Here is a 22,402-nt window from a genome sequence, read left to right as displayed (position 1 = left end):
CTATGGAGGTTTTGGAGTAGGGCCCTGCATCAATGCCAAAAAAATGAGCAGCTGAGTTGCTCTTTGGGCATCAGTGCCCAACTGTGTAGCACACAGAGAAACAGGGAAGCCTAGAATGATTCACAAACAGCTATCTTGGGAAAAATGGCTTTCTACCCCTTTGCTTCTATAACAGGTAATACGAACCCCATTGTATGATGTACAGCTTAATTAAGTAATTTTCAAACAAGTTGGCCAATGGAAATGCTCTGAGTCTTATTCCAACAAATCCCAACTCGGATGGGACTTTGCTTACATTCTTCTGTCAAAATGGTGTAGGGGGGCCCTCTTACTACAAGATGGCTCGGTTTTAGTCTTCAGATAATGCCAAGAAGTCTAGATTCAGCAAATCTGAATCTAGCCTACGCTATAAAATACAAAAGCAATAGAAAATACAATGTGCAGGAAAAATGGTCTCAAACAGCAAACAGTTGAAAATTTTGCTGTTTGAGAGAAGTGTAGGCAATCCTTATACTTAAAAACTGTCCTAAAAATGGACAGCTATTTGGGTAGGTATGTGTTAGTGTCAATAAGAACTGCATTCACTGAAAGACTTAAACTCTATTTTCCCATGTCTCCTTACTGCAAATCAATGCAGAAAAAATGATTTCTTTAAAATTGCTTCATTTATACATAGAAAATTGTAAAGTAATGTTTTAAGGAGATATTAAGCATGCACTGGTCATCGTCATTCTTGCAGGAAAAAATAAGCAATTGTTTTATTCACATGGGCTATACAAATACATGACACAGAACTTGCTTGCCTGCAATTATGGAGTTCTGTCAATAATGTTGTCACATGCTGCTGGGAATCTTTCATACAGTTCTGCATATGAATCTCCATCTTCTTGTGTCTAGACTAAATAAAAAATTAAGGAAAATTATTACTACTGGCAAAACTATGCAAGCAAAAAGTGACATTTTTCAAAAAATACACAAATGATTGCAAAATACACAGATTGTCCTAGACATATTTATTTGATATGAAAATTAAATACAAACAGTTAAAAAAATCCCATCACACATGTTCACGAGACCCTCATACCTATTGATGACATCATTGACAACTCTAACGGATGTGTCCGTACTCATACTCATCACACTACTAAAGAAAAACTAAAAGAACTCCCTAAATTTAAGTTTACAAAAAAGATTACAACATAAAGTGTTTGCTAAACCGGAACCCCTTACTTTATAAAGGTGTACATACATTTGAATTCCTAAAGCTGAAGACAGCTGTGCTAAAAAGGGATAGATGTTGCTTCTTTCGGCTTTTCCCGGTTAGGGGTCGCCACAGTGTTACTCCGGTCCGCTAATGATTGGAAGTAGATTTTTACGTACCGACTTGCCAGGCCTGACGCACAACCTTCAACGAAGGTACACCCATTCACACATGTCTCTACACAGAAGACGCTTTAGATGAGAATCGAACAGGACGTCTTCCTGTGAGACGACAACGCTACCGCAGTACCACCACCGCAGCACATAAAAATGGACCCATGCCATCCATATCATTAGTTCTTCTCAAACACCTATGGATCTGGCCATCACTCACATGCCATATGCTGTGGTATTTAAAGTGAAATTCTCCAGTGGGACCTGGAAAGATGGAATCCCAAACAATTTGCCACTTCAACCCAGTTAGGTAGAGATGAACATGTGAATGCAAAGGGATGGCTCGCGTATGAATGTCCTGCAAGACAACCCGTACAAAGACGTATTTTGTAAAGATAAGTTCCAGTGCCTGTGTACTATAACTAATGTTCCTAAGTCATACATAACACAGAAGCAACCTTATAAAATGTTTATTCAATGAATAAGACTCATGTTGCACAACCTTATGGTAACAGAAAATAATACAGTAGTGTAACTATTTAGGGAAGTTCCATCAAGGAATAGTTTTCCTTATGAGATGAAAAAAATAAATAAATAAATAAAAAGACAAAACATTTTGGAGACATTCAATTAAGAACTAGAGTTGCAAGCATATTCCTGTGGTATGGCAAACCAATAACTATTCTGGGAATATAGGAAAAAAGAATAGTTTATAGAAACCTCAGAACAGTGTTTTCTGACTGAAACATAGGAGGGGCAGCACTGCCTACAGAATATCACAAAGTTCTTCAAGAGCTAAAAATTATTCTGCTAAACGTAATGCCTACCAGAAAGAGAAAATTCTAAGAAAAGAAAATATTAGGGATGCAGTCCAGAGGAGCTCAACAGAAGTAAAAGCTGCTGAATCATAAATGTTCCTTGATGATAAAATCATGGATTTTGATAGAAGCATCTCAGGAATGGCTAACTTATCAGCGAGTGCTTGGATATCAACTACTTGGCCAAAGTCTTACCCTGCACTGAATCACAGAAGGCAAACAAATGTAAAGAATGCACCCTCACAATAAAACTGGATCTGTGGGTGATTTCATAATCACACTTGGTGCTGGACAGACTATATTCAGAGGACAAACTGAAAAAAAGCTTCCATTTGCCTAACATGTCTCATTAAGTAGGCAGCTTTCTAGCTATTCTTATAATGTCAAATCTCCAGTACCCAGACCAAAAAGGATGGTTTGATCTGTCACAATTTTTAATGGTATGAACCTCTGGATGGAAATAAATAAATAGTGACAAAATCATTAAAATGCTCTAAGATCTCAGAATTTTACTAAAAAGGCATGGAGTCAGTTAGAAGACAGGATATGGAAGTATACATGAGCAATGTTCTTCAAATAGGAGAATATGGATCTGATGCACAATTAATTAGCTTTGTCAAATACTATAAATCAGACTAGAACTGCATATTTTTATTAACATTTAGGTGGATCCACCAGGAGAATTATTAACAGCTAAAAGAAATATATCTGTTTGAACAGGTAGAAATAAATTCTAGCAATCCATACAGATGTAAAAAGTGCAGTTGGCATTTACTAAGCCTACTCTCAACCACTTCCCAACAGTTTTTCTTTCTTTTGTTTTTAAAGATTTTAAGGTTTCTACATTATCACGAGACATGGGAATTTTAGGAAAGATGATAAGGACGGAGAAATTATGGGCACCAGTCAAGCTTTTGCGTCAAACTACTCCTTTTGTATATATAATCATTGCCCTAATCCAAATATGACAGATATATTTTCTCTGTGTTTAGGTTATGAACTCTACCGCTAGCAGTGGGATAATGGAAAGTTCTTTTTCATATGTTTTCGACTGGAATTCTGATAGAAATGCCCTGGACCAGTTTTGACTAGAGTGGCAAAGTCTTTATGCAGTCGCTGAAGAAACTCAACCATTTCAGATCAAGAAACATGCTCTACCAAAAACTATAAAAAAAATATCTCATATCTTAACAAAACAACTTTTCCATGCCTGTGCTGAAAATCAAGTACAAGCTTCACCTGGTACAGCCATATTCTCTCTCAAAAATGTTGCCTTGCTAAAGTTGTACTATAATGTGTATGCCTGACCTTCATAAGGCCACACACATCAAGATGGATTATTCCATTCAAGACTATCTGCAGCCTATGAGCCGATGCACTTCCAAAAATTGTAATGTACACTAAAGCAAGGAAATTAGCCTGTACAAGGCCAGCTTCAAGCAGTAATTGTGTACTTCAGGGCCGCAGTTGTAAACAGCATGCATCTAGGAAGGGGGAACCTGTTGCTTCCCCAAAGCTCCCGGAGTCACTGTCAGCAGACGATCAGCTGCATGTCATTCTCCACATACTTGTACATTTCTGCTTGCAGTGTGTCAGTGCTGCATATTCTCACTATTCATGTTACTTATTACAGCTTTAATCTCTTCAACTGAAATCAAGGAAGACAGCACTGCTTTGTCATCTTCCCACAATTTAGAAAAGGAGCGTTTCCCAAAACGTCCATTGCCTTTTGCTGTTTATTATTCTTGCGGAAGGCAAATGAGGAGGCTTTATGTAAGGTATAAAGACTATAAAACTATCCCACTGCCTGACAGGACCCACTACTCCCAAGTAGTTGCATCTCCATCACCATGTGCCATACTGAATACATTCACACCTGAATTTTGTTTTAACCACTCATGGGGATAAAGCCACAACTTCTCCAAGTCAAATTTCAAACTCTCCCTGCAGCATGGTCTGGATTCAATGCAACAACCATTTGTTAATTTCCTTCCCTCCATTAACATCTCCATCTAGCTGTACGACAAGTACCCACTGATATTCCCACAGGTGCAGAAGCTGCTCCTCTCACCGTGTCAACAGACATTTCCTCTCATTCTTACATGCAGGTGCCCTTTTAACATCTCACAAGATAACGGGAGCTAATGACATCACCAAATTAAGCTTGCATGTTCTAACATATCTCAAGAATCAACTCTTCTGGACTGAGGTGTTTTAAGTATAGTGAGACTCAAATGTTAAAAGGTTAGGAGGAATGTCTTATGGTTGACAACCTTAGAAAAAGCGGACATGATTAGACAAGAGTGAGGACATCATCAAACACTGTTCCCTATGTGGGACAAAGATGCAGTCAATCTGCTAATTATATTACCTGAGAGTAATATATAATAAAAAAATGTTTGATGCTTATAGTACACCCCCAATGATAAGGCCTTTACAAGCTTGATTAAAGGTGTAGTCAGGTGTGTACTCAGGGTTTATTCCAGGAGTCAGTATCCACTAGTTCCATTAAACAACTGAAGCCCCTTACACAAACCCAAATAATCCCAGTCTCCAAAACTGAAGAGACACATAACCTGAATCTATTATAACAAGTCAACATTTAAGTTTGCTATCTTCCAAATTATTAACATACTAGATATCTAATACCGCAGAAACTGCTGTCTGGATCATGCAAAAAGTACAGTTGTATAAGGTCCTACTGTAACTGTATATGTGCTACTTCTCACTGTTGCAATACTCTACTCTTGGGATACCCTGAGGATAGCCTAACATTCGGCCAGTATATCAAAGCCTTTACACCTTCCAGCCATCTTATGTCCTACGTGCAAGGGGTAAGATAGATTTGTGACATATGGACGCCTAATAAGTTCATATGTATATACTAGGCTAATGACCACTAAGGCCTTTATAAGCCTAGTTGTGCAATCAAACCCGATTGTGTCCCTATATATTATGAGCACATAGCAGGAGGGGTATGTTAGTTAGAAGTTTCTAACCTGGAAATCCTGAAGATACAAACTGTCCCCTGTAGACTGACAAGCACTTGACATATCACAAATCTTTCCACAAAGATCATCCATGCAGTGAAAATAAGAATGAAGTGATAGCATCAATGTTAATCTTAGCAAAGCCTGGTTTCGGTTTTACTTTCTGTAATCTATTTCTTTCATCGATCTTAATAGGTCTGTCCATCTCTATTAAATCAAGCAACTCTTCCATTAGATCATTTTCTTCTAAATTCAGCACATATTCTTTGCTCTCTGTATCCTGCAGACTTTCTACAGGAAGTTCCAAAATATCTTCCTGTCACATTACCCTCTTCAGCTGCATCTTACGTCACCTGCTGTTCCTTCACATGGAAGATCATCAGCTATACTTCACAACACTGCCTGCATCATAGTTGCTATTGCTTCCTGCTCTTTTCCTTGTTGTGCAACTAAACTTTTTGTTCTTTTCCCCCCCGAAGGCTCCAGACCATCATTATGTGGCTAGTCATCGGATGCTTCTCATTCCATCTGATGCTCCTTAGTTTGCAGACTCATTGTTCCATCACGCAGTAAAATTACCTGTGCTGGATTCACTACACTAAATGCTTCACTTTGCAGGCAATCCACAACTTGAGTTTCTATTTCTTTAACTTCTACCTTACTATTCCTCTGTTCTATATCCCCCTTTGTTTTACGAATTTTTGTATTGTGAAATGTTCCATATCTAGGTGCCTTTGCCTATATTTCTCTTCAAATATCTTTGGAACTGCTTTGTGTATTGATTAGTTTGGCTTTCTCCTTTGCATAAATATTGTACCATATCAGATGTTTTTCTTTCCCGTGTCCTTGCTTCTTTTTTATAACTTTCAAAAATCTGTGGGTTTTGTTCTTTATATTTTCGCACTTCCTCAGTCACTTCTTTTTCCAAGCAGCCCGAATTTCTTCACTGATGCAATGCTTTTCATGATTCTGTTGTATTAATGAGCTCAAATCTGCATTTGGAGCTTTGGACAGTTTTTCTTCAGCAAGTATTTTTCTTTCCTCTAATTTTTCTCTAAGTCTTTCTAAATATCTTCTATCTGGAAAACTCCGCATTAAAGCAACAATGCATAATTTCTTCCTTATGCTCAATACTCCACGTTGTCATCTTTAGAGCTATTTGTTGGCCTATTGTTTTTTGTGGACTACTACTTCCTTCTGCACTGGGGGGGGGGGCATTTCCTTAATCAATTAAGCAGACTGGCTACTCTGATTGGCAGAGGAATGGAAGCAATTACATCAGCAGCATGGTGACATTCAACCAAGACAAGGCAACTGGGGATTATACAAATATGTTCTCTTCACCAGCAGCTTTATAGAAGTGTGGGTCAAATGAGGTGTGTGCTTCTTTTGCTTTTGTAGTATTCATGGATTATGCATTTGTTTTCAGACGACCAGTAACTGATCTGCTGTTTTTTTTTTTTTACTTGTTCATCACTTGAGAGAAGCAATAAATGACAAATATGAAAATGGCTACGTGAACGGAAGATTCCGATTTAAAGCCCTGTCACTATTTTCAGTTTCCTACACACTGCTGAGAAGTGACCCTGTATCTCACATACAAGGCATTCTTTGAACCACTTCTAATGGATTTACTACACATTAGCAAGTCAAATGACATCAGAAATAGTTGGTCTGGGGATCTAAACCTCTTCTGCAGCATCAATAGAATGGTTTGGAAGGACAGGTATATCTCTCAGAGAATAGCTCTGTCCTGGAACAGACACCCCCATCCATATAAAACAAACCTCAGCTTAGATCTATGGCTGGGAAACAGAAAATTTACCCCTGTGCTACTCTCCTAAATGCTTTATCCCATGCATGGGTCCCCCTCAAACTCTCTACAGTACGATCCCTGGTAGTCTTGTTAGGGGTAATATATAACTATTGACCATGGGATGAGTAAGGCCAATCTATAACCAAATGACATTGGTTATTTCAATCACAGAAAGGGAAACTGACTAGGCTTAAAATGGTCTACAATGGCAGCTAGTCTAGTACTTGCCTATGAACAATTTATTGCCATAAAACATGTATGGACTTTCCTAAGTATGGTTTGAAAGTAGCTACAGAATTCCCATTTGATGAAAAGGGAAACATACAGCTGTGTGTATGCCCGAGAAGTACCAGTGAGTTAAAAAATACAAAATAAGGTTTCATTCATCCACTCATTCATTCTCGACCTCTGATACCCACTTTACCATACTAGCTTAAAGCAGCCTGTATTTTGTTATTGAGTCAGTGAGCTCTAAATGGGATGCTTCTTTTTAAAGTGCTTTAATTAACATTGGTATATGAAGTATGAATACAGTGGCGAGTGTGTTCTCTGAAAGTCTGAAGGTGGCCAGTGGTGTTTCACCGGGGCTCTGTGCGGGAGACCGCTGCTATTCTGCATCTACTTCTCAGATCTCCAAATCACAAATGTGAAACTCGGTTAATCATTTTTTGGATGACTGTAAACTGGGTGTCATCCTTAAGTCCCCTTCTGAAACGCAGGCACCCCAACATGAACTTGCACTTGTTAATAGCTGGTGCTCTGAAAACAGGCTGAAAGTAAATGGCAAGAAATGGAATATCATTACATTCGGTAAGCAATTCCTCCTTCCAGCTTATAGCATAGACATCACTCCAGAATCACAATGCACAGAGACCTTGGAAAATGGGTAGATAATGCCCTCTCCTTTGATAACCAAGTTGCAACTGTGGTTATGATGTCCATTTGCAACACATCATACCTCCTCAGATCAGGAACATCTATTTGTTCCAACAAAAATACCTCATTTATCCTGGCCATGGTCGGATTAAAAAAAAATTCCTCCACAGGTGGATAACAATTGTTTTCCTCACAGTCAGAGTGTTGGGCTTGGCAATCTGTAAGAGAAGCAGCCCTCTCAAAGTCAGAATAATCATACACAATTTCCTCAAGAATTACTTTACAGGTAATGTTCTCCAGAATTCACTGCCCATTATGCCTGTCTTGCGAAGATAAGAAACTCTTCTTCAAGTGAACAATATTTAAGCTTTTTTTTTTTTATTTTTATTTTTTTTTATTTAATAGTAGTTCTTGTGGAATAAGACTGATTTTAAAGAGATTTGTCTGCCTGGTTTAATGGTCTCTTGCTCCAGTTACTCTAAGAAGGATCTCCCAGAGTTTCTACCAAGCCTAGAGAAGATGGTTCTCCTATGCCTACATCAAGACACTAGAACAGCTGCAGAAGATGAGGCTGCCCTGGTTGATGGTGGCCAAAAGGACTACAACAGAGGAAGCAAAGAAGTGAGTGAGTGGGGTCTGAGGAACAACCAGTGGCTACTACAGGTTCAGCCACTATTGGTTCTGGCATTGACCGGTCTGCAATAACAGTAAATACTCTAAGTCCTTTTTTTTCCTTTCCTGGTACAGTGGGAGAAGAACCAGCTGGGCCAGAGTAATTATGCATGCTGTAGACTAGAAGTGGAGTCAAAAGCAGTAAGCATTGCTGAAACAAATTAATTGAAAGGTAAGTTGTCACTGAATGTTTACAAGTACCACTTATATTCACAACACTTTTCCCAGTCCATTCATAAGAAAAAAGTACAAGCAATACAAAAATTCTGTCAGTACCCTGTTCAAATACTTAATACTGGCAGAAAAACAATAAGGCAGGTAGGTTGTCACAAAGACAGCAGAAGCACTACACTAATACATACATTATTGGCTGTCCCAACAGTAACACTTTTTGAGAAAATAAATTAAAACTTACACAAGCAGTACATACAGTCACAAAAATAGTCCCAAATAGCTCAAAATACACTGATAACTAAAAATGGCGGTCCCTGACAAAACTTCCAATATTGTAAAAATACCACTTTTCCTAAAGGGAAAATACTGCTTCTAGTCAGAAAATAAAATGTGCATCAATTGTTTAAAAGTAATTTCTGCGTGGAGGGGTTCTCCAGTTTAAGTGACTGGGAACAAAGCTCTTAGCTCATTAGTGCCAAGAGATGCTTCTGCTTCAGATGGCAAGAAAGTACTGAAGAAATCTTCACTTTGCTGATTTCTCTGCTTAGGGCTAACCAATCAGAAATCAATGAGAAGGTGCGAGAGCTTTTTGCAACTGGCTGATTGTTGTTCCCTAGGCAAGGCACAACCCATATAGCCTAAACGCTACTGAAGCAGTGGGAGTGATGAAATCTCTTGTTATTGCTGGTGTACTAAAAGTGAGCTTTTTTTATCCCAAGACTTGCTTTTTCCTAAATAAGCATATTTTTCTAAGCTTATTTTGTATATTATATATGTCTACTGCTACTCACTGAGCTTGGGTAATAATAATAGCTGAAAAAGTCAGTGGAGCAGCCCAATTGCCAGGTGAACACACAGTAAATAAATAAATTGGATCATTTATTTGTTACGCACAATAATTTAACAAAATGGCAGATTCTGGTGGTAAATGCGCTAAATTCTACCCACACAGCTTCACCATAAAACAAAGGCATCATGAATAAGAAAACTGTTTAAAAAAACAAATAGTAAGTGCTTTCATTAAACTATCCCATTTGACAAGGACTTCAGACTGCTTCGTATTTGTGGTTCCTTGCTTTAATGGTGATGTTTTCATATAATTTATTTAACAGCAGAATACTAAATAAGGAAACAGATTTAAGCAAGATGAATTTGTTCTAAGGCCCGAGTCTCACTCACAAATATCTCTTAATCTCACTGTCATTACTAAAAGTCTTAAGTCAGGAATCACTTTCCTGCAAAAAGAGTTTCATCTCATCTTCTCCATTTCTCAGGTGCAGCAGAACTATTTGTATGATGAGCAGAACTGTTAAATCCCAAAGAGTATGGGGTCATGCACCAATTACTGAAAAATAAGTGCAAATGCCATTACAGAACAGTGTGGGGACAATGCTTTATGAACTCGCTGAGGTTAGCTTCTCATTAATCTAAGGCAGCTTCCACTGCTGAAATCCTCCTCTGCTTTGGAGAAACAAACGGACTAATTTCCAAGTTGGATGGAAAGGAAGAAGAAACCAGGCACAGCTGGAAAAGGTCAGTCAGTAGAAGGAAATTCAAACTGTGAAGACTCTACTGTCACTGGCCATGAGAATCCATCAGAAAAGGCTTATGCATAGAAGTACTTACTTGGAACATTAATAATACATGAATGGTCTTCAGACTTAACAGTAAAGCAAATGAGCCTGGAAAATACAATCCAAGAGGAAAAGTAGCTGCATTGGCAAAACAATCCTTTAGTATTACAAGTTTGTGATAAGATAACCTGTTGATTTCTTTTAGAGTCAAAGATGGTATCTCTTACCCGACAGAAACTCACAAATAATATGTGCTTCCTTGATGCCCAAGGCTGGACTGCTTTTAAAAGGGTAGCAAAAATCATTCTCCTACAGCAGAATGCTCTCAAATGTGCGAAGCAGTCATGGGGAAGAACAAACCTGGCAGAGGGATTATGTTCTGGAAGTGGTGCTTAATACCCTATGCTTCAGTAAAGTCCTGACATGCCAAATATCTATCGTGTTCATCATAAGAACACAATGTGAAGATAAATATGGTAAGGCAGGTGAGATGCAAAAAATTAGATTCAAAGATGTAGTTGAGTGACTGGGATAGACTTTTACTATGTAGTACAGTCAAGAACAGTGATTGAATTAAAAATGTTCACAGGAAATTATAGAAATGATGGCAGATACCCTTGACTAGCTTGATTCAAAATTTGGGCCAGAAAAAATGTGGCATCCTTGGTTATTTCCCAGTTGAAACTGGTCTTGAGGGATGGCAAATGTGCAATCTAGAAAGACACGACTTGCAACCTTCTTAGGCTTTATAAGAGTTGACACAGTCTACAGGCCTTCTAGGTGCTTGTATCATAGAAAACATTTGCTTAAAGTGTATTGGTCACTTTCAATAGCATCTTTGTTTTACAACTACTTTCATTTCCACAATATTCCTCATCTTACAGTTGCAAATAATTTTACAAGAATAAAATTGATAGTCTGCTGTTTGACTTTTTAATTTCATTGTTAACGTAGTTTTTTCAATACCACTACCTACAAAAAGATGTCAAAGTACTGGGCAGTGTTTTTCATATTACTGCAATTCATTATTGGTAATTATACAACATTCCTCCATTAATATTCCAAAATGTGCACGCTGATTGATCAGCGTGCACTTTGTAAATCAGACTTATACTAATGGAAAAAGGTACGGTCGCCCGGACTTTTTCCATTACTAGAAGTTTTTTTTTTTTTTTTTTTTTTTACAGCAACAGAGAATGCAAGATCTCCGTTGATTTTTAGAAACTGTCTCGCTATGTTAAAGGAGTTTAACATAGCGAGATAGCTTTAAAAAAAGTAACGGAGATCTTCCTTTCTTCGTTGCTTTTTTTAAAGCTGTCTCGCTATGTTAAACTCATTTAACATAGCGAGACACTTTGTAAAAAGCAACGGAGATCTTGCTTTCTCCGTTGCTTCCACCCACTGCTCTGATGTTCTGCATAAGCGTACACATGCGCAGTACATCAGAACTGCCGCAGAATACCAGACAGCTGCGGAAGGGCAGCATGGAGGGATTATACAATGCCATTATTTAAGAAAAGTAAATATTTTTTTTCTTAAATAATGTCACTGTATAATAGCAATTATCCACTTCTGGGTGTGGGTAACGCTGGATTTATCCACGGTTGTCTTTGTTTGGCCACTCCGGCTTCGCCCTTGTGACCAAACCACACCAACCGTGGGTAAACCTAGCATTACCCACACCCAGGTGTGGGTTATTGCTAAAATAGAAATGCCTTACCTATTTACAGGAAGAGAGAGAAACATTCTACTATGTGTAAAGGGTTTTTTGTGTGTGTGTGTGTGTGTGTGTGTGTGTGTGTGGTGGACAAAGTGTCTGGACATTTTGGGAAAAGATAGTGGGAGAACACTCTTGCATATTATGAGGTTCCCTGGCAGATTAGGCTAAAATCAACATGTTTCCAGACTTAAATGCTAGAATAGCCATATATTCTATTTTAAACAGGAGGGCAGTCAAACTACAACTATGCAGTTCTTTCATAGTTATTTTTTGAAACCTAAAAGATAAAATTGTTAACTCAGTTCTTTACCCGTCTCTGTAAGAATTATTATTTCACACCACATGACTTGAATTAAGATCACATAACTTCATTTTAAAAATGGTGGCTATTATAGGTTTCATTCTGGAGTGGTTTTGCATTTTTGAGGAAAGTGCTCAATGAACGTAATTTTTGGATCAAGTATTACTTACTAGGGCATTGTTTCATCTTACTGAAGAAAAACCTAGGTGGCTTGGATTTTATTAGTTACTGGTTTGCCTCCACATTCTACTGGGATTTGCTGTGCATCTTTGAAGTTCTAAAGAATTAGTCACTCCCCTATACGTAGTACTGAACAGGACAAACATTGTGCATAATGCTCCCTTTGGGAATATATTTCTGTAAACATATTAAAGAATTGGAACTACAGCAAATGTTCCTAAAAAAAGATCACAGGCCTGAAGTATCTGAGCCACCAGAAAGGCTGGAAGCTCTCTCTCTTTAATCAGTCTCTTGTACACTTTTAAGGGGAAATCTTCATCTCATTTACCATGTTGTTAAAATCCTGATTGCAGTGGACCTCCTTTTTCCTCCTCAAGTCTAAATGAAGGGATTTGCCCCCTGTATGGTCTGATGAGGATTTCTTTTTTACCAAAAAGAACCAATCTGTATTTCTTTCACATTTAGTTTGAAGCCATTGTCCCATACCCATTGTTAATGTAGTTTAACCCATGCTGGAACAACTGTGAGCTACTAGGAAATCTTCCACCACCATCCAATTTACAGAAATCTGCATCTGGAAATACTGAGTCTATCCATTTGTATTCCAAGTGCACCTCCCTCTCCAGTGTCAGTGGTGAGGATTCAGGCTCCTTGATTACTGGCTCAGTGTGGGGACATCACATATTGGTGAGCAGTGGTGGGACATTAATTGAACTCCTGTAGCCTGTAAGCAGTTGTCATTAAAAATATGCGCTCTCAAGCAGCCACAAAGTAGACATTCAGAGTTTCATATCACAATAGTTTTATTTATTTATTTTTTGTTAGCTTAGTTAATCAGGGAGAGCAGGCAAGGATGTCAGCAGAGGATTATGGCAAGCTGACAAGGAACCAGTTGGCCAAGGTGTGCAAAGCCAAAGGACTGGTGCATGCCAACCTGACTAAAGGGGAAATTATTGCAGCCTTAATCAGAGCTGCAGCACAGTCCAGCAACCAGGAAGACAACCAGTCTGGCATTGTGGATGTACAGCTATCAGAAACAGGACAGTTCAATTCTTTAACAGTGGACTTAAAAGTCCATCTGCAGTTAGAGACTTGAACTGGAGACCAAACATTTGGAATTGGAATCATCAGAGAGACTGTGATGTTTGGAAGCTGAAAAAATGAGAAGCAGCATCAACATGAGAGGGAGATGCTGACCCTTCGCCAGGGTCATGGAGGTAATAGGGAATGGCATAACTGACCTCCAGAAGCAATAAAGGTCAGTAAATTTCTTCCACAATTTACAGGGGGTAATAATTTTGATAGTTTTGTTCATATATTTGAAAGGGTATGTAAACAGTATAGTGGTGACCAAGGGCTCTGGGTACATTTCCTGACCCCCCTCACTCCATGGTAAAGCTGTAACTGCCATTTCTAAATTGTCTGATACTGATTGCTTAAAGTATGATACAGTTAAAAAATGTTTATTGGAATGTTTCAAGTTAGCATATGAAGCTTACAGAAAAAAGTTTCATGAGCACAGACACAAGGCAGATGTGTGTGAATAAATTGTCGGGTTAAGCACTTTCATAGGTGGGTGAGTGGGTATCAGGTCACCACTTATAAGGGCTGGCAGACATTTTGCTGAAGGAACAAGCCCTTACCACTTTGCCTGACGACATCACAATGTGTTTGGCAGACACAGAATGCAACTCTGCAGATGAGTTGGGGAAAAAAGGGGATCTCTTCTTAATATGCTAGGCATCACTGCACAGGAAAGGGATACCTAGTGCTGCACATGGATATAATGGAACCCATGGTGGGTAGCCTAAACCACCCCAACAGAATCCACCAGTAACAGAGGATGCCACGAGTTCAGGTACATGGTCAAGATCAAGGGATAAATGCTTTAAATATAACTAGTAGGACCATGTAACATATAGATGCCCATGGAGGCAAGGTGGGGAACAAAACGTGGGGAAGGCAGCAAGTGGGAATAACAGAATGTAGCAGTAAGTTGTCCAGACACAACAAGGATACCAAATTACCACCAGAGTTTGGATCCTATCTTGGTGGATGGAAAAAAGGTCACTGCCAAGAGAGACACAGCCTCTGATATAACCATTGAGAAGCCTGCAGTGGTTAAAGAGGAGCAGAGCAGTACTTGCTTGGGTAGTCCACTCCAGTCAGAGCTTTAGGAAGATTCCATTCCAAATGCCTTTGTCCAGGGTTCACACTGAGGGTGTAAAAGGAAGCAAGCAAGTAGGTGTGTTTCAGGATATCCCTGCAGATGTCTTGATAGGGAATGATTCTGATAATGCAGTACCATGTGTGCATGCAGTGACATGCAGTCAGGCTTGGAGACAGGCATGTGGGTCTGGTAAGCCTGGGGGAGACCCAGAGAGACCACATTCCCTGAAGCCAGGACCGGTGATATGGCTAATTCAGGGAGGGAGCTACCCTGTAGCAGTTAGCCTGAAGATGAGCTATGGCTGTTGGTGGGTACTGATGTTCCTTTAGACAGGGTGACTGCAAGGGCACAGGTGAGTGATAGTACCCGGGCTGACAGTGAAGCACCACTGTCAGAAGATACCAGAATTCCTGTGGAAGGGGAACTGGGAAAAGTCACAAAGATAGAGTTGAGACAGGCTCAACTCTCAGACCCTACATTACAAGGCTTGATGGAGGTAGCTAGGGAGGAGACTGATTCTCAAGGAAAAGGGGAGTCTGAATACTGAAACAAAGGGTTACTGTATAGAGAGTGGACTCTGAGGGAGGGCTAGAAGAAGAGGTAATACAACATTTGGTAGTGCCCAGAGCCAACTGTCTATCACTTCTAGCCATAGCCCATGACATTCCTTTTCCAGGTCATATGGGCATAAAGCATACCAAGAGACATTATGCAGAACATTTATTGGCCTGGGATTGTCAGGGATGTGTCCAGGTACTGGAGGACCTGTGAACAGAGCCAAAAAGCAGGCAAGACAGGAGACAAGGTCAAAGCTCTTTTGATGCTTTTGCCTGCAATTCAGGAGCCATTTCAGAGAGTGGCTATGGATACTGTGGGGCCTCTGAGTACCCCAAGTTCCACAGGGACTAAGTATAGCCAAGGGGTAGTAGATTATGCTACTAGATATCCTGAGGCATTGGCTCAGTCTTCCATCAAGGCAGAGAAGGTGGTAAATGCTTTGCTAGATATTTTCAGCAGGGTAAGTTTCCCAGGAGACATACTGACTGACAGAGGTGCCAGTTTCATGTCAGACCTGCTGGCTTGTCTGTCAGAGTGCTATGGGGTGAAGCACCTAAAGACACCAAGTGAATGGCAAGAGGAGTCTGAGGGGGATCTGGTGACTAATCTCCTCAGTAAGGCTCAGACTGACACCTCAGTGGAAGGGGTAGCAATGTCCCTGTGGCTATCCTCTACCCAGGTTCAAGAAATCTGAGCAGTGTTACAGGAGTCTGGGGACATGTTCACTGAGAAACCAGGGTACACCCACCTGGTGCAGCACCATATGGGATACAGGACCCCAAAGACCTATCAAGCAGGCCCCTTACAGGGTGCCTGAGAGAGTCAGACAGACTGAGGGAGAAGATACAGGAGATGTTGGAACTGAGAGTAGTTCAGGAGTCCAGCAGTCCTGGGTCTCCCTGGTGGTGCTGGTACCAAAGAAGAATGGCAACACCGGGTTCTGTGTAGACTACAGAAGACTAAATAGTCGCACAGAGTCAGATACCTACCTCATGCATAGGACAGATGAAGCCTTAGAGAAGGTGGGTGGGGCTAAGTATCTCACCACTGTTGATCTGAACAAGGGATACTGGCAGGTGCCCTTGACTCCCAATCCTAGAGACAGGTCAGCCTTTGTAACTCCTTTCGGCTTTTATGACTTCACAAAGATGCCCTTTGGGATGAAAAATGCCCCAGCAACTTTCCAGAGGCTGGTAGATTGTATCCTAGCAGGAGATTATGCCCTTGCTTACCTGGATGATATTGTCACCTCCAGTCATTCCTGGCAAGAGCACGTTAAGCATGTCAGGGAGGTGCTGGGCAGACTGCAAAGAGCAGAGTTGACCATTAAGCCCAGTAAGTGTCAGGTGGTTATAGCAGAGGTGTCCTATCTGTGACGGATTGGGGAGCGGTAACATCAGGCTAGAACCTGCCAAAGTGGAAGCCATTCAGGCATGGCCTGTCCCTGTCACCAAAACACAGGTAAGGGCATTCCTAGCGACAGCAGGGTACTATAAAAAGTTTTCTCCAATTATAGTACAAAAGCTGCTCCCCTTCACAGACCTGACAAGGAAAAAACAGGCTACATAAGTTAGTGTGGACCCCAGCATGTAAGCGGGCATTCCAGAAGTATAAAAGTGCTTAGGGAGGACCCCCAGTGTTAGCCAGTCTAGATTACAGCAGAGAGTTTTTGGTGCAGGTAGATGCTTCAAACCATGGGAATGTGCTGTACTTAGCCAGGTTTCCACAGGAGGAGAAGAGCACCCAGTGATATATCTCAGCCATAGACTCCAACCCAGGGAGGAATGTTATGCAGCTGTAGAAAAGGAATGTCTAATCATAATGTGGGTACTGCAGAAACTTCAGCTTTATTTGTATGGAAAGAAATTCACTGTAGTTACAGACCACACTCCCTTAACATGACTACATAGAGCCAGCAAAATGCCAATTTATTAAGATGGAGCTTACAATTGCAAGCACATGACATAACAGTACATAGTTACAGACCACACTCCCTTAACATGGCTATATAGAGCCTGCAAAATGTCAAGTTATTAAGGTGGAGCTTACAATTGCAAGCACATGACATAACAGTACATAGTTACAGACCACACTCCCTTAACATGGCTACATAGAGCCAGCAAAATTAGGGTTGCAAGCACATGACATGACAGTACAACACTGTAGTGTCATCAGCAAAGCCAAAGCAGATGGGTTCTCAAGACATGGAATGGGGTAGCATATTCCCAGATAAGATTATTTCTCTCAAGCCACATTTCTCAAGGATCACTTGAAAAACTAGCTTGAGTCTTTAAAGTGGAGTGGTGTGACTTTAGGAGGTACTGTCAGCCATGCCAGAAGTAGGGCAGTGGATATACGATTTGTGCCAGCACAACTAGCTGGAATTTTGTAAATATGTCATTTTATATCAAACTGATTTTTACAGCTGCTTGTGATGAAAATGTATTTGTGAGGTTTGCTTGTGTTAAAATGCATCAACAGTGCACTCTGCTGGAATGAAAAGAAATGTACATGTATTATGGTAACAGAATTAAATGTATATGTTTTAATACAAGATACTGGGACAGCAGAGGTTAACCAGCTAGCTTACTTTAAGAAAAATAAGGGAAATGTAAATGTGCTGTTAAACCATTAAAATGGCACACCACTGTGCTGAATAGGACCAAACACGATGGGTCTGGAGAAAGCCTTTGTTCATTAGCTCAGTAAGAAGAGGGGAAGCCCCAGGCACTGTCACAAACATTTAGATGTGTATTGCAGCCATCTATGCTAAATTACTGTCTCAGCTTCAAAGGGGGATATTGTAAGAACCTAGTCTCAGGTGACCAGATGAGGTTATTCTGCAAGCCATCTTGGATATTATATTTTACAAGGAGTAATCTCAGGAACCTGACTAGAAAGACTGCTCACATATTTCATTGTGCCTTGTTCTATCAAGTAAGTGATTAGAAAATAGTAATTCTCCTAGATTTAGTCAGGAATATAGTGAAGTTTAGTTTACAGACTTTTTTTCCTTTATTTGTATGAGTCTGTCCATCAATGTTATTTTCAATATTTCCTGTGATTTGAACTCTGATTTACTGTAAATATATATTTAGAATTTTTTTGTTCTTTTTTATTTATTAAATATATTTAAACTTTTCATTGTGGTTGGTCCTTCTTAGAAAATATTTAAGATTTGAGATTTGCACATATTTATTTGGTGAGAACTCTGGCCTTGCTGTTTGGTCAACATTACCATTTGTATTAACATTAACTTCAGTCATTATAACAGGATACCCTTTTAAGAGCCTTATAGCAACTGACTGGTGGCAGTGAATCTACCTTATTGTCAGGGCAAAGTTGGTAGAGTGGGTAATCTGTACCAGCCTTTCCCAGGTGAGTGATGTGAGTGCCTGCATGTGTATTGCCAGCTACGTAGAGAGAGGCACAAAGCACTGGTTCCACAGTGCCAGTGGGGGGCCTTACTGGGGACCTGGGGAGAGGCAGATAGAGACACCCAGACCCTGGGCTGAGTGTGTGCCTGTGTACTCTTAAGGTAAATTGTGGGTGATGCAGAGAGGTCTGCATCTGGAAATACTGAGTGTATCCATTTGTGTTCTAAGTGCACGTCCCTCTCCAGTGTCAGTGTTGAGGATTCAGGCTCCTTGATTACTAGCCCAGCATGGGGACATCACACACTCTTGTCAACTTTTGATAAGAAGATGAAGTTAAAAAGAAGCCAGTACCTGTCTTTCACAAGATAATCTGATGAGCTCAAGGTTAAGATATTTACAATGTCCAGAATGAAGAGGTCTGTCTGAGATGCATTCTACTGCTTTACACACAAGGCTAGTGAACCTAACAGGTCTATTAATTACTAGGCACTTGTCTGAGCCTCCCTTGTTTAATGGCATTACAATGGCCATTTTCCAGGCTTTAGGAATGTAAGCAGTGGAGTGTCTTAGATTAAAAAGGTTAAATGGGGTGGGGGCTCATGTAGACCATGTTTTGTACTGATAATTAGGCAGCCTGGTATGTCATCAGGCCTATGGATGATGTGTTCTTGGCTTTTTAGACAGCTGAGATGGCTAGTTATATAGTAATTAAAAGCAGTGGCTGTAACTGTGGGTGGAGTAATGTGCAGAAAATTTGATGCTACAGTATTGGCAACTTTGTTTTAGTTAGGAGTGCCTTATTCTTAAATTCCTAACATAGTTTAATTTGTCATTATTTTTGCTTTCAATCACTATATTAAATTCACATTCAGCTCCACAATTCTTAATGGTTCCCCTCAGCTCTTTCCTAGTTTCTTGAGCATGTACACAAGAAGGGGAGAATAAGACTCTTGCTGTATAATTCATTTATATGGGTATTGAATAAGCAGTTTGTTTTTCAATTTCACATTACATTTGGTACAAATAGGGGCTGCCTTATCAATTTGACTATTTAAGTGGGAGTAGAAGTAAAAGGCAAAAGGCAGCTGGTCTAGCAAAGGTAAACATCAGAGCAAGGTTACAGAGAACTTTCTTTAGATGACAGAGTACAGACAGTTTGCTTTTGGAAGCCTGTATACACAGAGGTATTTACAGGGAAAGTATCACATTTTTGAGGACAACATAAATGATATTTGGACCCTATTAGGATAGTTAACTGTTTGTACTAAGAAGTTAGCATTTATAATGTCAAGGAATCATTGAGCATTCTATCGGCAGTGCAGATCAGTCAGATAAAGTATGGGTGGTTGAAATCCCCATTTGATAAGTGTTTACATTTCAGCAACAGTATTAAGACAGCTACTGTGCTCAGAAGGGAACTGTGCGGGTGCTCTTTTGCTAGCTACGAAGTGGTACTTCATCTTGTTTAGGGTGATTTGATCTTTGGGAGATCAAATTCAGTGGCCCAAGAAATCAATCTTGAGCTAATGATATCCTGGACAGACACTGATACTCCACTTCAATTGTCAGTAGGTCTGAAAACATGGCAGGCATTAAACCCAGGAATATAGGGAATACTTTCATTGATTTGAAACCATGCATCTTTAACGAGACGTATATGAATGTGTTCAAGCTGCAAGATGGTCTCAAATTTAGGCACAGAGTAGAACCACTTCAACATGTATTAAATTAGAATTTACTAGGTCAAAATGTCCAACAGATGGACTCTTCCTAAAATTGCATTAGAGTGACAGCAAAGTATTTAAACCTCTTAAAAATGTGCAGGCCATTCTTGGCAAACACGTTTGCCAGTCATCTCTTCCCAAGTTGACACATACTGGATTTTCCTAGAATGCCACCAGTTACATAGTCAATCATCTTCTCTTTAAATCTTGGTATCATTCTGGGTGATGGCAGAATACCACTCAACTCACCCACTCAGGACAATATTTTCATGCCTTGGATTCCTGTTTATCAACCTTTAGCCATATCCTTCTGGATGGAGTGCCTAAGGTAATTCATTATCATGTGGACCACTATCACATCATAATCATATTTGCCAGAATGGGGAAACCTATCAGTCCTTGTTAGATCCAGTAGATGGACTTCTGAAATATACTCATCTCCCTATTCTTATTCAACCTGATGAAGGGAGCAACCACATGCCTATCAATAGAGTCACCTATTATTAAAACAGTACTGTAGGTGGATGAACTCTCAATGGGTCTTGAATATGCAACCATATTTCTTATAGGTTTATATACTGCCTATAGGCATGCAGTGTAAACGTGCTGAACTAATGGCTAAAATTCATTAAAGATTCAGCCACACTGACATGCATCAAACTAATTACTAAAATAAATATAGCCTACTTTTGAATTCAGTCAACATACAATACTGAGTTAATGAGGCCAATAATCTCAAAACTATTCATGAACAAAGCCAATAAGTCGTCCTGCACTAAATGCATCTAAGAGTATATCCATGAAAGGTATATAATGCTATCAGAAAAAGGGTCTATACCCTTTATTCTGCAACAATCATCCCCACAGGACATATGTATGTAGAAAATGCATACAAAAACACTTACTTGAACCTGGGATAGTGCCATAGCAAGATTGGGTAAATGGGGCACCTGCCTCAAGTGTTAAATTGTAGGGGGCACCAAAACAACATTAAAAAAAATCTGATACCTTACAAGCTGTTATGAGGCAACTGTAATTGCAGTTATAATTGATCTGTCAATTGGCCCAGGACTGATACTGACAGTTATTAAGCTACAACTATTAGCTTACAAGCTGTCATTAAATGAAAGTAACTGTCATTAAGGGCACTGTTTAGTGATTGCTTACAGACAAGCAGGAGTCAGACCAAATGGGTACACTGCCAAGTTTATGAGATTGCCCTGTGGGAGCTCTAATCCTGCATACTTAAAACACAACCCAAACATAACATCCATTTCAGAGGGTTGCCTTAAAACTGCCTTTTCATTACCCATGTACAATAAATACAAGCCCATTTCAGATGACAGAGTAGGAAGCAGGTATACTACAATCACATGAAGCTTCTTTAATGGATATATCTTTAGAGATATGAGGCCACAGAATCAAACCTCGCTAATCTGCCAATAGTTAGTGGTCATACAAATTTAAAGATTCTCATGGTCTACATTCCACTAATCCTCACTATCCTCCAAAAGCAATTTAAACTAGTTACCACTCAAGCTTGAACGCTCAGAAAATAGTTTCATACTGTTTAACAGGATACTGTCTGTAAGTGATTTAATTCCACAATGTCTAGCTCTTGCAAATAAACGTAACTGAATACTACCAACATAAACAAAATAAAAAAAAATGGTTCTTTTCTATGGTTTACATTCACCATTGCGAACTGCATTCAATCGAGAATGACCGTGTCGAAATGCAGTTTTCCAATGGGCAGTTTTGCAAACCCAAATACATTGATTATATCACATCGAATGGGTAGTGTAGTTCGAGTATTTGAGTTCTGAATTTTGAGTTGAGATCATAGTTCAGTGAGAAACTGTGAATTAACCCATTTCCTCACTGTAGTGCGATCTCAGAGTGGGATGTGGAGGGTGCAGGGGGGCTTGCCCTCCTGCAAAATAGTAAAATATACGTACCGTTGACTATGGAATCTCACAGTATGGTAAGCTGCATAGCATGGATGAATGACGTCACCTTCTGCTATGTCGAATACATTAAATTAAGGGTAACGATGTATTCAGTTTTGACCTGGCCGC

The 22,402-nt window shown here is 39.7% G+C and overlaps 1 protein-coding gene across 1 annotated transcript in view; it reads right to left on the bottom strand.

The window, feature by feature from the left end:
• The window catches only part of LOC122797014 (synaptonemal complex protein 2-like), a 1,143,152-nt gene that overhangs the window by 201,467 nt on the left and 919,283 nt on the right, over positions 1-22,402 (bottom strand). Inside the window, exon 20 of the mRNA XM_044065784.1 lies at positions 804-898. Within this exon, the coding sequence (XP_043921719.1) occupies positions 804-898 (95 nt within the window). The remainder of the gene's footprint in view (positions 1-803; positions 899-22,402) is intronic.

This window comes from Protopterus annectens, chromosome 3.part0 (genome assembly GCF_019279795.1).
Source record: "Protopterus annectens isolate FY-2018-M chromosome 3.part0, PAN1.0, whole genome shotgun sequence".
Lineage (NCBI taxonomy): Eukaryota > Metazoa > Chordata > Ceratodontiformes > Protopteridae > Protopterus > Protopterus annectens.
Note: the sequence above shows the minus strand (reverse complement) of the source record. Positions and strands in the feature narration are given on the sequence as shown.